The 14359-nt window shown below is 59.6% G+C and overlaps 1 protein-coding gene across 2 annotated transcripts; it reads left to right on the forward strand.

Annotated features, from left to right (window-relative positions):
* The first annotated feature begins 423 nt into the window (after window positions 1-423).
* Window positions 424-14119, forward strand: STXBP1 (syntaxin binding protein 1). 2 transcript variants are annotated; one of them, XM_090121604.1, is made up of 20 exons: window positions 424-624; window positions 6350-6399; window positions 6509-6590; window positions 6805-6881; window positions 7033-7111; window positions 7372-7475; window positions 7948-8096; window positions 8357-8441; window positions 8546-8676; window positions 9176-9283; window positions 9375-9435; window positions 9681-9746; window positions 9859-9939; window positions 10029-10167; window positions 10260-10369; window positions 10453-10554; window positions 11224-11309; window positions 11431-11585; window positions 12400-12523; window positions 13439-14119. In XM_090121604.1, exons 1-19 carry the CDS (start codon window positions 588-590, stop codon window positions 12507-12509), a joined length of 1812 nt encoding a protein of 603 aa, XP_089977730.1. In that variant the 5' UTR covers window positions 424-587; the 3' UTR covers window positions 12510-12523; window positions 13439-14119. The 2 variants fall into 2 exon arrangements, with proteins under 2 accessions (XP_089977730.1, XP_089977731.1); XM_090121605.1 differs by lacking the exon at window positions 12400-12523 and having other exon boundaries at window positions 425-624; window positions 13439-14114.
* The last annotated feature ends 240 nt before the right edge of the window (window positions 14120-14359 follow it).

The following is a 14359-nucleotide window of genomic DNA, read 5'->3' on the forward strand; positions in this document are numbered from 1 at the left end:
TATGAAGCAAGGGGAGGGTAAGAGGAGGTGGGGGGGGGGGGGGGGCGATATACTGCGAAATACTATTGCAAAATATTGCCAAAAAAAAAAAAAATCGGAAAAAATGGAGGGGAAAAAATAAAGAAAAAAAAAAAAAAAGATTGCAAAACGCATTGCCGATAAGTACAGCAAAATATCGCACGATACGGCGGGGGGGGGGGGGAGGGTGCGCACCTCGGAGGGGGTGCATGGAGCTGGGGGGGGGGGAAGGGAGGCGGGCTCTGCGGTGCGGAGCGGGGCGGGCAGAGGGCGGAGCGCAGTGACGCGCATCCCTCCCGCCCCCCCCCCCCCCTTTTCCCAACCCCCCACCCCGCATCCCGGTCCCGCCTCCTGCGCGCAGTCAGCTGAGCCCCGCCGCGGCCAGCGGAGCCGTGTGCCCCCCCCCTCCCCCCTCGCGCCCCCCCCAAGCCCCCCCTCTCCCCAAAGCGGAGCCGCGGGGAAAGGCGCTGGGGAGGCGGCGGAGCGCTGCGTTCACCGCTTTGTGCGTGTGTTTGGGACCCCCCCGCAACGTCGTGCGTCTGTGAGGACCCCCCCTCCAGCGAGGCGACATGGCTCCCATCGGGCTGAAGGCTGTGGTCGGAGAAAGTAAGAGCTGGATCGGGAGGGGAGAAAAACGGGATGGATTGAGAAATGATTTTTTTTTTGGGAGGGGGGGGCTTGGGGGAGCCTCTGGGGGGAGGGGGGTGGGGGGCTTCCTGCGGGGAAATGCCCGCGGGTGGAGGATGCTGCGGATGCGCAATACGGAGCTCGGGGGGCGGCATCGGGTGGTGGAACCGTGCGTGGGGGGGGGGAGGGCATGGGGACAGCCGGCTGGGGTGGGGGTCACCGCCTCCATCTGTATTTTATTTATATGTATGTATATATAGGATATATTGGGGTGTTTTGAAGCTGTCGGGATTTTTCTGCAGCGCTGGAGGATGGGGGGGGGGGGGCGAGAAAAAATATGGGGGTTCAATGTGGGGAAGCGCTGGAGCCGCTGTGCCCGCAGCTCTCTGCAGCGGTCGCCCCGTCGGGGCGCGACGTGCGGCCCCACTGCGGGGGGGGTGGGAGGGGAGAGGTTGGGGGGGGGGGGGGGGGGTCTGAGCGCTGCGGGGGGGCTGTGCGGAAATGCCGCCGAGCTGCCAGGCCGCTTTGTCTGCACCAAACCCTGCCCGGCTGTAATCGCAATGTTGATGATGATTTTTCTTTTCCCCCGGTGCCCCCTTCCCACCCCAGACCTCCCCACACCTCGTCGTCGTCCTCCCCCCCCCCAACTCGGGGGGCGATTTCGGTGCCCTTCGGGGTCGCTATTTTTGGCCGGGGGATGGGAGCGGGGTTCGCTTCCTTCTTCCTTGGCTGTTGCAAGCTGATATTGCACCGCCCCATGGCGGCTGGAGGGGAGGGGGGGGGGGGAAGAACCTTCACCGGGGAAAAATAAGCAGAAAAAAAAAAGAGCAAAAAGGGGCAGGAAGCGGTGGGAACATTCCCTCCCCCCCGGCCATGGCCGCCCGTCCCGTTGGGTTTATTGCCGTAGCACCGCCACCAACCGGGTGTGCATTGGGGGGGGGGAGAACGGTCGGTGTTTATTACCGTGAAAGGGTAGGGGGGGGGGGGGTGGTGGGAAATGGGAGCAATCCCCGAGGCTGAGAGATGGCTGCGGAGGCGGCCGACCCCTCCCGCAGCGGTGCGGATGGTGCGGCCGGAGCTGGTGGTGTGATTGGTGACCGGGGGGGGGGGACACGGGGTGTGCTGCCCTGCTGTGCTCCCGCAGCTGCATCATTGGGGCTGCGGGGACAAATGCAGGGAGATGTGTCCTCCCACATCCAACCCCCCCCCCTCCCCTCTCCTACCCTCCTTCCCGGCTGCTGTGCTGCAGGGTTGGCTTTGAGGGGGGAGAGGGGACCCCCAGCGCAGCTCAGTGGGGCTGGATGCCCCCCCACACACAGCTGAAGCGGGGGCACTGCGTGTCCCTTCACTTCCATTCCTTGTCAGTGTGCTGGGGGGGGGAAGGGGAGGGGGAAGTGTGTGTGTGTGTGTGTGCACATCTGTCAGTCCTTCCCTCTGCAGTTGTAACAAACCCACCCGTTCCTCCCCAAAAATGCCCCTCCTGATGGAGAAATGGGGTCCGGCAGCAGCCCTGCTGTGGGGTGTCGGGGAGGTGCCAGCAGAATGCTGCATAGGATGGAGGACTGCGAACCCTGCAGAGCTCCCCACCCTCTGTATGGGATTCCAGGGCTCTGAGGGCTGTGGTGCTTGGCTCCCACCTTGGGGTGCTGGAGCTGCTCCCCACTGCTGCATGGACCCGCTCACCGCTTCAGCCCTGCATCCCCCAGGCATGAATTCCCCAAAGGAGGAGGAGAAGGAGATGTTTTCTGAGGATGGAGGTCTCAGCCCGTGCCCTGCGGCTGACCCGAGGGCAGCATCTCTCTGGGGGTTCCTTGAAGGAGGGCAGGAGGCAAGGATGCTGCGCACTGCCACGGCCCCACCTCCAGCGCTGCGTTCTGCCCTGGCAGCCCTCCAGGATGGGATTATTCCCCTGAACAGCTGCTGCCACAGTGCACGGTGCTCCGAAGGGCCCTGAGCTGGGAGCTGGCAGCAAGAGGACAGCTGCCACAGGTGCCCCGTGTCCCCTAGTCGTCACCCTTTGCCCCCTTGCTTGTCACCCCGCAGTGCTGCAGGGCTGTCCCTACACCTTGCCAGGTCCTGGCGAGCTGCTGCTCCTGGGGAGTGCTGTTGGGAAGGCAGTGCAGACAGGAAAAATCCTGCAGGAGGTGGTGCCAGGCTCAGTGCCTGCACTCCTGCAGCCGTGAGGAGGAGGAGGGTGGGCTCACTGCACCGAGCTGTCTCCAGCACCAATGGGCTGCACTGTGTTCTGAAAGCCCAGAGACACCTTCGCCTGCAGGAGGAGAGAGGCATCCCCAGAGCCATCCTTTTCTCTCCAAGGGTGGGGGAAGCACAGCCCTCCTGGTCCCTCCTGCCCTCAGGACAGCAGCTGGTCCTCCAGTGGAGCATCCTCATGTCAGGCTGCACCTCCAGACCCACAGTGCCATGTCCCCATCCCTAACCCAGACTCCACACAGCGTGGCACCTCCCTGGGCACACTGCTGTCTGCAGGGCACGGCCAGGCCCTGGGGTGTGCGTGGTTGGAGCGTGACTCAGCCAGGCTGCATGGGGCACCATTGCCTTTGCTGAGGCACAGGGGGATGCCAGAGGCACAGTGCTGCCTGCTGAGGATGCTGTGGGGCACAATAAACACTTGTGTTGCCCTGTAGCCAAGCAGAAGATGATGAAGAGTTCAGGACCAGGATGGGGATGTTACCTCCAACCTTTCCTGCAAGTAGGTGGGCAGGGAGGAGACCTCTGTGCCCCATCCCTGTGGTTGGAGCAGGCACTGAAGCCCAGCCTCCTCTGAGGCCTCAGTATCTGTCCTCTTGGGGTCCACCCTTGCCTGCAGCATTGGCTCCTTGGCTTCCACAACCACACAGCATGGACCCTGGCATGGAAATGCTCATCCATCCTTCCCCATGGAAAGTACCAAGAGTGGCAGACCTTGCGTCAACAGATCTGCACCCAACCACTGGTGTGTGCGTGTGAAACGAGGCTGAGAAAGGCACTAACATGAAGCCTTTCCCTCTTCAAAAATGTCCTGAGAGGAATCACGGGATCATAGAATTATTAAGGTTGGAAAAGACCTCCGAGATCATCCCTCGTCCCTGAGCGTTTGCAAAGAGAGTCATCATCACGTGGCTCTGGCTGCACGCTGAGGAGCAGATGCTGTGTCCACCAACTCGCCGTGCGGGAGAGAGCTCAGAGAGAGCAAAAATAGAGCAGCTGAAGGCACATTGCTGCGTGGGCTCCATGCAGCCCATTGGGAGCCCACTATGGGCACAGCAAAGAGCACTTGGAGCTGTTGGTTTATAAACACAGCCATCCCGTTGAGGTCAAGGTGGCTCCTGGCTATGGTGAGAGATGCCAGGTGGGCTTTGCATCCCATAAATGAAGTTATTCTCTATGCCTTGGCTGGGGTTGATGGTCTCCTTGCCATCCGCAGAGCCTGTTTGCTTGAGGGGTGTTTGGGATGGCGCAGGCACCTGTAGCTGCCTGGATGAGGAGGTCAGTGCACTGCCTACTACGTTCGACATGGTTGTGTCTATGGAATGCTCACGCTGTCTTAAGTAATTAGTCAATGAACCAGCAGAAAGCAGTTGCCAGGCCAACCCGAAGGAAACACGTTCGTTTCAAAGATGCGTCGTGACAGCTCTTGGAGAGAAGTGGGTTTGGAGCAAACCTCACCGCGGATTTCATAGGGTGCTAAATGGATTGGGTTGGGAGTGACCTCAAATCTCACCCAGTTCCAGCCCAGATTTCTGGGATTCAGCACTCCAGGATTGCTCCAGGGGTTTGGATCCCGAAATAGAGGGCATGGAAGGACTGAGCCTTGCTAGGGGAAAAGTCCATGGGTAGGACCATCCTTGTCCTGTAGGACCATCCTTGTCCTTTAGGGCCTTGCCATCCTTTAAGGCCAAGGTGTGCCGCACATGAGGTCCTGGGACATGCTGAATAAAGCAGAAATGGGATGTGCTGCTCAAACAAAAATGGGATGTTCCCAGAGCAGCATGCCTTACCAGGAGGTGCTCCAGGTTGGGGTGCTGGATGGGGCAAGGCCACTTCTTCATTGGACATTGGGACTGGGACTGCTCGTTAGGCTTCAGGCTTTCTGAAGCAGGCTAATTGGCTCAGGGCACCTCAAAGTGAATCTATCTATGTGTCCACAAGCTGTGGTGGGCTCAAGCCCATTCCCCTGATGCCCAGCTGGAGATGTGGGGCCAGCTCAGTGCCAGCAGCCCAGGCTAAGCTTCTTGGAGTGACGGATGGGCTGCAGTCCTACTAGGCCACCGTGTCACCAGCTCCTGGCTCTGCATGGAGACGATGCCAGGGGTCGTTTTCCTACCAACTGTCACCCCAAGAAGGAGCCCTGCCGAGTGAGACGGAGCCTGCTTTCTTCCCAGGATGGCACTTCTGGGTCTGCATTGCTCAGCATGCTGCATGGAGGTCCATTTGCAGGTGGGATGCGCTCCCTTCTCTGGAGGTGTTGGTGTCTTGTTGAAGGATAGACCCAGAGCTGTCTGTGAGATCTATTCTCAGCTGAAGTTGTGATTAAAATCCTTTCACCCTGAAGGAAGCAGATGCACTGTGGTAGGTTCAGACATGCCAAGCATTGAAGGCACCAGATCAGGTCTGCAGATGTATTTTTCCCCTGGAGCCTGGTTTATCTCCAAGACAAAAAGCCTTGGCTGTGAGCATCACCGGCTTATGAGGACACCCTACAGCCTCCAACCTGCTGACATGGGAGCATCCTTTCCCCGTGGCTGCATGCAGGATGCTGTCCCAGCCTCTTTCCTTCCTCCCTGCCCCGCAGCAAACACCGCTGCACTCTCAGGGCTGGGATTCCTGCCCCACACTCCCTCCCCCAGTCAGGGTTCGCCGGGGCGCTGGCTGCAGGGTGTGGGACGTGCTGGTAAACAGCACTGTTATTCCTGGATCCTCGCTCGGAGGAAGGAGCCAAACATGAGTAATGAGGAGAGAGCAAGGTCCTCAGCATGATCCGGAAATGTCCGTCACTGAGCTTAGTTGCTGCTGGAACCCATCCCTACCCTGGGGACCGGGGATCAGCAGAACCCTGCAGGAGATTCCTGCAGAATTCTGCAGCGCTGAGCTGAGGATGTGACACTGCAGCTGATGGATGCAAGCCTGACCAGCGGGTTTGGTGGCATCATCCCTGTTCTGTAGAGGGTGGCGGCCCAGGGAAAGGGGACCAATGAGCACAGCTCTATAGGCTTGGCTTGTTGCACACCTGGGTGACCCATCAACACCCGCCCCGGAGCTGACATTCCCATCCCATAGGAGCAGCCCTGGCACCTCGGGTGGCCCTGTGGTGACAGCACAGGGACGGCTCCCAGCTGGTTGTGTAAGCGTGCAGGGCTGGGATGCAAAATGGGATTGTGGGGGATTACAAGGAGCAGGTTGAGGCCGCTTGATTCTTGTTTCTAAAAGGAGCCCTTAAGCCGCTGTTGTTGTCCTGGTGCTTTGGATTAGGGCTGTGGCGTGTGGGTGGCCCAAGGGGACCCCCCCCATCCGCTTACCATCCTCTTTTGGGCTCTGCTCAGTGCTCCCCACTGAGCCCGTGTGTGCCATGTGTGGGTGCTGGGGGTGATCCCCCCACCCCGGCCTCCAAAACACCCCCACCACACGTCGCCAGGGAATGGAGCATCCCAGGGTGCTGCGGGTGGGCTCAGGGTGCTCACCCCATCCCCATCTCCTCCTCTTGCAGAAATTATGCACGATGTGATCCGGAAGGTGAAGAAGAAGGGAGAATGGAAGGTGAGTGAGGCTGCAGGAGGAGGGTGGGGAGGATGGAGCTGGGAAGGAGTGGGAGCAGGTAGGGTGGTTCCCTGCTGCCCCATCCCTACCTGATGGCTGCTGTCCTCAGGTGCTGGTGGTGGACCAGCTCAGCATGCGCATGCTGTCCTCCTGCTGCAAAATGACCGACATCATGACGGAGGGCATCACAAGTGAGTACCAGCACCGTGCATCTCTCGCTGTGGGGGGGGATGCAGCCACCCCTCTCCGTCTCACACAATGTCTGTGGGTCCCCTCCTCCCAGGGCTGTTCCTTACTTGTGAAGGCTTGCAGAGGGCATGGGGTGCATTGGACACCCACAGGCTCTAGTGCAGGGGGATGTGCTCACATACCCTGGCATGGTCCCTTTTTTTTTCCATCCCCCAGTTGTGGAGGACATCAACAAGCGCCGGGAGCCGCTGCCCAGCCTGGAGGCTGTGTATCTTATCACACCCTCTGAGAAGGTGAGCTGGGGCAGAAGGGTGGGTGCCCACACCAGGATGGGCAGCGGTGCCCATGGGATGTACTGGGGCTGTGGCACAGGGTGCAGTGCTCCCTGTGGGACTGGACATAGGGCTGCCCTGCCCAGCCCCGACGCTCCCTTCTTTCTTGCAGTCTGTCCACTCCCTCATCAGTGACTTCAAGGACCCCCCCACCTCCAAGTACAGAGCAGCCCACGTCTTCTTCACCGACTGTGAGTACCCACAGGGCACTGAAGACATTGGCAGGTGGAATGGGAGAAGCTTGTGGTCAGGTTTCTGCATACCAAAAGTGGGATTTGGGTTCCCTGCTCCCAAGGGCGGGGCATCACATTGCAAATGCATTGTGCAAACCAAGAAAAGGGGACGATGCTGCCACTGAAAGCAGGATGGGAGGGATGCTTGGGGCAGGTCAGGACCATGGAACCATGGCCACTTTGTCCTGAGTGCTGCTTCCTTCTCCTGCTCCCTGCAGCCTGCCCTGATGCCCTGTTCAATGAGCTGGTGAAGTCCCGTGCTGCCAAGGTCATCAAGACCCTGACCGAGATCAACATTGCCTTCCTGCCCTCTGAGTCCCAGGTGGGTGAGGGCTGGGGATGTCCCCTGCACGTGACCCGGAGGGGGATGCTTGGGTCCTCCCCCCCATCAGTGTCTCTGTAAGAGCTGTGAAGACACCACGATCCCCATCCTGGCGCTGCTCCCTACGCTCTGTCTCTGATCCGCTGTGGGGATTTAGCAGCCATGCTGCCTCCTGGCACTGCACTGCCAAGGGCACTGGGTGCTGTGGGGACAAGGGGGACAGGGAGGGACAGATGGCATCGGGTTCCAGGGGAGATCACGGTGAGGGTGGGTGGGAGATGGGCTTCTTGGCACTCCAAGAGCAAGGGAAGGGCAGGGGGTCAGGACACCCCGAACATTGCTGAATTTGGACTCCACAGCTCTCCAGTTTGGGGTGGGACCCCACAACTGTTTGGGTTGGTGTATGTTGTCCCAGCCCGTGAGGGTGTCCCACAGCCTGTCCTCTCTGACCACCCCCTGCTGCCCTCCCCAGGTTTACTCCCTGGATTCAGCAGACTCCTTCCAAAGCTTCTACAGCCCTCACAAGGCGCAGATGAAGAACCCAATCCTGGAGAGGCTGGCGGAGCAGATTGCCACTCTGTGTGCCACACTGAAGGAGTACCCAGCTGTGCGGTACCGCGGGTATGGCTGCAGGGTTGGGAAGTTGAAGGCTTAAAGCCAGGGGATGCTCTGCAGAGCTGGGGTTCCAGAGCCTGGAACCCACGGGGTGTATCCTGTGGGATAGACCAAGGGAAAGCAGAGCATCATGTTCCCTGAGGAGAGGTGAAAAGGGGCAGAACATGGTGCTCAGGTCCCATTTCTCCCCTGAGCCAAGAACATCACAGCAACTCCTCCCCACCCTTTGCACAGCCAGGGGCTGATGTCCCTTCCTCCTTCCCTAGGGACTACAAGGACAACGCCATGCTGGCACAGCTCATCCAGGACAAGCTGGATGCCTACAAGGCTGATGACCCCACTATGGGTGAGGTGAGTGGGGTCGGGGATGGGGTGACATCTCACTGCTGTACATCAGCTCAGGATGGCACTGGGGACCCCAACACCTGCTGATGGCCCTGCTGGTGGCTCTGTAGGGTCCGGACAAGGCTCGCTCCCAGCTCCTCATCCTGGATCGTGGCTTTGACCCTGCTTCCCCAGTGCTGCACGAGCTGACCTTTCAGGCTATGAGCTATGACCTGCTGCCCATCGAGAACGATGTCTACAAGTGAGTGAGTGCCACTGGTGGGGAGCCAGGTGCTGGCAGCCCTCCTGGTGTGGACAGCTTTGACTACCTTGAGCCCATTGCCCCTTCCCAATCTTTAAGTGAGTGGAAGGTGGCAAGATGTGACACCAAGCTGAAGTAGTGTCACCCAGCTGTTGGCAGAGCTGAGTGGCCCCTGTGTCCCTTTGTGGTCCCTCCACGTCCCTCCTGTATCCCTCCATGGTTTCCCTGCATCACCCCGTGTCCCCCCCCCATGTCCCTCCATGATCCCTCATGCTGCCCTAGCCTATGTCACCCCATGCCCCCTGTAGTCCCTCCATGGTCCCTTGTGTCCTTCCTTGGTCCTTCCATGGTCCCTCCGTGTTCTCCCACGTCCCTCTGTGGTCCCTCTATAATCCTTCCATGTCACCCTATTCTGTGTCACCCTATGCCTCACATGTCCCCATGTCTATCCATGTCCCCCTGACCCACGTGTGACCACATGCCTTGTTCCCCTTCCCAGATATGAGACAAGTGGCATTGGGGAGGCGCGGGTGAAGGAGGTTCTCCTGGATGAGGATGATGACCTCTGGGTCTCCCTGCGCCACAAGCACATCGCCGAGGTGTCCCAGTGAGTGTGTCCCTAAGGGCTGCCCCACAGCACCCAGCCCTGTGGGTTAATTCCCTCTGTGCTGATGGCTGTGTCCTCCTCCTGTTCCCAGGGAAGTGACCCGGTCCCTGAAGGAGTTCTCATCCAGCAAGAGGATGAACACAGGCGATAAGGTGACATCTCCCAGTGGGAGCTCGTGCACGGCCAAGGCTCTTGGGGACACCATTAAGGGCTGTGGCAAAGCCTGCTGGGGCCATGGGTCCTTTTTGTTGGGAAGGATAGAGGGGGGCTGAGAAAATAGGGAACAGTGACCCCCCAGCATGAGAACAAGACCCCCAAAAAGGGGATGCTTGGTAGGGTCATGCCCTCCCTCCTTGGTCTCACCATGGATGAGTGACCACATCCCCTTCCCTCGCAGACCACCATGAGGGACCTGTCCCAGATGCTGAAGAAGATGCCACAGTACCAGAAGGAGCTCAGCAAGGTAACGCTGAGGGAAGGGTCCTGGTGGAGCTATTGGTGCTGAGCAGCACCGGAGGTGGCTTTGAGGTGGGGGTTTCTCTGTGAGGATGCCCACACCTCTCATGTCTCTGCAGTACTCCACTCACCTGCACCTGGCCGAGGACTGCATGAAGCACTACCAGGGCACGGTGGACAAGCTGTGCCGAGTGGAACAGGTACTGTCCCCCTGCTATCTCCCTGCACCCCGTGGGGTCAGCAATTCAGTGCCACATCTGAGCCTCGGTGATGGGCATGTGCTCTGCAGGATCTGGCCATGGGCACTGATGCTGAAGGCGAGAAGATCAAAGATCCCATGAGGGCCATTGTCCCCATCCTGCTGGATGGGAACGTCAGCACCTATGACAAGATCCGCATCATCCTGCTCTACATCTTCCTGAAGAATGGTGAGAGAGGGTGTGCAGGAAGGAGGAGCCAAATGTGATGGCCACCGAAGTGTATGTCCCAGGGAGATGGAGCTCACCCATTTCTCATGCAGGTATCACCGAGGAGAACCTGAACAAGCTGATCCAGCACGCCCAGATCCCAGCCGAGGACAGCGAGATCATCACCAACATGGCCCACCTCGGGGTGCCCATCATCACAGACGTGAGTGTCCACCCCCCAAGTCTGCACACATCCCTATGGAGTGGCCCTGTGTCTCACTGTGTCCCCATCCCCTCTGTCCTCAGTCCACCCTGCGGCGCCGGAGCAAGCCGGAGCGGAAGGAGCGGATCAGCGAGCAGACTTACCAGCTGTCCCGGTGGACCCCTGTCATTAAGGACATCATGGAGGTGAGGTGGTGATGGGATGGGGTGGGGGACCGGCACATATCCCGGCACATATCCCCAGCACGTGCCCTGCAGTGCCAGTGCTTGCAGTTTTGTTGTAATTGCAGAAAGGTGGAGGTGTTTGTGAAAGCGTTCCTGGTCCTACATGTATGTTGCACGGCCCCAGCTAGGTTTGCACAGTGCTCAGAGCACAGTGCTGGCACAACTCCTGTGCATCCCCACAATGCAAAGCCCCAACCCACTGGGATGGCCGAAGCATGTATTGCCTCTTCTTCATCCTTGCTGCATCCCCTTGGGTGCCTCTTGGATCAAAGTATTCTCATGGGGCTAAGCTGGGGCTCTGCAGGCACTGAACCTACACTCCAGTGGTGTCAGCATCTCCCAACTGCTCACACCAACAGACAGACCAACCCCCAGGGCCATATTTTGGTGGGACGTCACTGCAGCCCAGCCCCTGCTTGCCCCAGCTTCTTAACTGCACAAATGTACTCACCTCATTTTGTGCCCAGGCCCTCCCCAAAGCTCGCTCCCAGATCAGAGCTGAACCCAACCCCACTGCACCAATGGGGCTTTGCCTGCTTAGTGTCAGTGCTGCAGGGGCCGGGGGGTAGGGCCACCAAGGGCTGAGGATGGGGACACTTGGCTGAGCCCTATGGGGCCGTATTCCTGCAGGATGCCATCGAGGACAAGCTGGACACCAAGCACTACCCGTACATCTCCACCCGCTCCTCCGCCTCCTTCAGCACCACGGCTGTCAGGTGGGTCCCCCTGGTGCCATCATCCATGAACAGGGGGGCTGTGACGCATCACCCCCTATACACGAACCCACGAGCCTCTTGTGCCTCAGTTTCCCTTCCTAACCCCTCTCTCCATCTCTAGTGCCCGCTACGGCCACTGGCACAAGAACAAGGCCCCAGGCGAGTACCGCAGCGGCCCCCGCCTCATCATCTTCATCCTGGGGGGGGTGAGCATGAACGAGATGCGCTGCGCCTATGAGGTGACGCAAGCCAGCGGCAAGTGGGAGGTGCTAATAGGTGAGTGGGGGCCCTGCCCTGCTCCCCGCTGCTCATCCCACTCTCACCCTGCAGCATCGGCCTCCTGCTGACCACGTGAGCAGGGCAGTGGGGTCCTGCTGGTGGCACCCCCCCCACCCCGTGCTGCCCCTCTCTTTGCCCTGTTTGTATTTCCCTGGTGAGTTTTGTTGCCTGAAGCACGGGCAGAGCTGGTGCGTTTTGCAGCTTGAGTTGCTCCCCGTTGCAAGAGCTGTTGTGTGGATGTTGTGGGGGTTGTTGCAAGGTGAAATGGGTGTACAAGCTGGCACGCCAACCACGGTGTGTGCTGTGTGTGCAGTTGGGCACGCACTACGTGCAGCAGGCTGTGCACACCTGTGTAACACAGCACCTACCACGAGTACAGCAGGGCATGCACCGTGTGTGCAATGAGACGCGCTGCACAAGCAATGGGGCATGCAGGATGTGCAGTGCACATACACTGCCCTCCCAGCACCCTTTGCCCAGCACTGTGGGTACAGCCATGGCTCAGGCATCCAACACCATAGCACAGCAGGACCATGGGCGGGGGCAGCCCCCCCAGACCCTAAATGGGAACAGGGCAGAGCCAGGCCAGGCAAGAGCAGCTCCTCGTTGCCCCCATCCATGTGCCAACCCCTTCCACATCTCACCCATCTCATCCCACACCGCTCCGCGACCGACCCCGCGTGCTCTGGGAGGGCAGCACATCCCTTGTCTGCACCCCAAAAACAAAGCCCACACCTGAGCCCCCCGGCCCGGTGCATGCTGCTCCCCCTGGGGCACAGCCGGGCCGTCAGCCCACTCTGTTCTCCCGCAGGTTCTACTCACATTCTCACTCCCACCAAATTTCTCATGGACCTGAGGCACCCCGACTTCAGGGACTCCACTAGGGTCTCATTTGAGGATCAGGCTCCAGCAATGGAGTGAGCCCAAGCAACCAAGTAAAGGCAGCCAACTAACGAAAAAAGAAACTCTTCCTCCCTGAAGGGCTTTCTTTGATTCTTCCGTTCTTTCATTATAATTTGGGTTTTTGCTTTTGATGATTTTGATTTTTGGATGAGAAAATGCTTGCAGTTCTCACCGCTGCCATGCCTGGCCCTGCAGCCCCTCCATGCCATGTGCTCCCCATAGTGCAGATGGGCTCCCCCCACTCGGGGAGGTGCGGAGCGGTGTCCTCGTGCTCAGGGAGAGATGGGTGTGAGCTCTTGGTTCTGTAGGAAATGATGGGTTTGTTGGATTCTTTGTGCCCTGTGAAGGAGCTGGGATCGTGTGTTGTCCCCAGCGGGGTATATGGGGACAGTGACATCTCGTTGTGCCTGGGACTGCTGGTCAGGTCCTGCTCCGTGTCCCAGCACTGTGCAGCCCCCAGGCAAAGTGGGAACATGGGGACACCCAGGGAAGGAACGGCGGGGGGGGTGGGGGTGTCCATGAAGGAGTGGGGCTGCAGCAGGCAGGACCTCCCCCACCCCTGTCCTCCTCTCCAACCTCTCTTAACCCCTTCCACCTAGGGATGCTCATCCCACTGAGCCCCCCTTGCAGTGCACTTTCCCCCCCAGTGCCTGTGGTGGCATTCAGCAGGATATACTGCATGCGGGCAGGGGACAGGAGGGTCTTCATCATCCCTCCCCCCATCCCACCACCGCCCCCCAACTCCATCCATCCCCTCATCCCTCCCACCCCCTCCCTTTCCCCATTCCAAGCCCCCATGGGTGTCCATCTCTCTGCAAGCATTTCCAGGTAAGACCTCGCTTGGCATGGGATTGGACCAGGGACTCCACGGGGAGCGGAGCATGGAGCTGGGGGGTGGGGGGGAATACAACAACAGCGCTGACCCCTTGGCCCCCTCTGCCTCGCAGGGTCCACGCACATCCTCACCCCACAGAAGCTGCTGGACACGCTGAAGAAGCTCAATAAAACAGAGGAGGAGAGCAGCAGTTAAAAGAAAACGCCGCCAGACCCCCCCCAACCCCGATGCCGACTGTACCCCCGATGGGCACCGGCCTGGGGCACACCCCTGTCCCATCCCTGTCCCCATCCCGGCCCGGCCGAGCTTTCTCTTGTTGTTGTGTTGAGCCCCCCTCCCCTCCTCCGCCCCTCCAAATCTCATTTAACCACAGGGAAGAGACAACGAATGCAAAATTATTAAGGAAAAAACCCAACGCATCCCATTTTAAAGAAGATAAAAAAAAAAAAAAAAGATCATCATCATCTGTGCCCATCTGAGGATCTCATTTCCCAGCTATAGTGACTGATGGTGGCAAAAAATAACCAGAATCCCACTCCCCCACCCTTCCCTGTGAGCTCCCTGGACGGACCTATGGACAGACAGACCCATGGACAGTGAGACCCATGGCCTTACCCTCCTCCCTCCCCAATCCCCCCCCCCATGGGTTGTAGTGCCACTGTCTGTGTTCTCTCATTCTATGGGCAGAACCCCCCCCCCTCTCCCTCCCCCACCAGATGTGCTCCAACACCTGGCACAGGGTGTGTGTCTGTAGGGGGGTGGGAGGAAGGGGGCTCTCCCCATGCTGCCCCCCCCCCCCTACCCCTAACCCCCACAAAGGGACCAGAAGGGTCAGACCCGGTGCCGGGACCCTTTCCTTGCACGGCCCCCTCCCCCCCCCCCCCCCGGGTTCCCTACAACACACACACATACATCCATACCCCTGCTATGTGTGTGCCCATGCAGGAAGCTATGAGGCCCCCGCCCCGCTCGTGCCCCCCTTTCCCCCCCCCCATCCCCAAGCAGTGCCGCCCCCCCCAGCGGACTCTGTGTA

The sequence above is a fragment of the Phasianus colchicus genome, chromosome 19 (genome assembly GCF_987193195.1).
Source record: "Phasianus colchicus chromosome 19, bPhaCol1.hap1.1, whole genome shotgun sequence".
NCBI lineage: Eukaryota > Metazoa > Chordata > Aves > Galliformes > Phasianidae > Phasianus > Phasianus colchicus.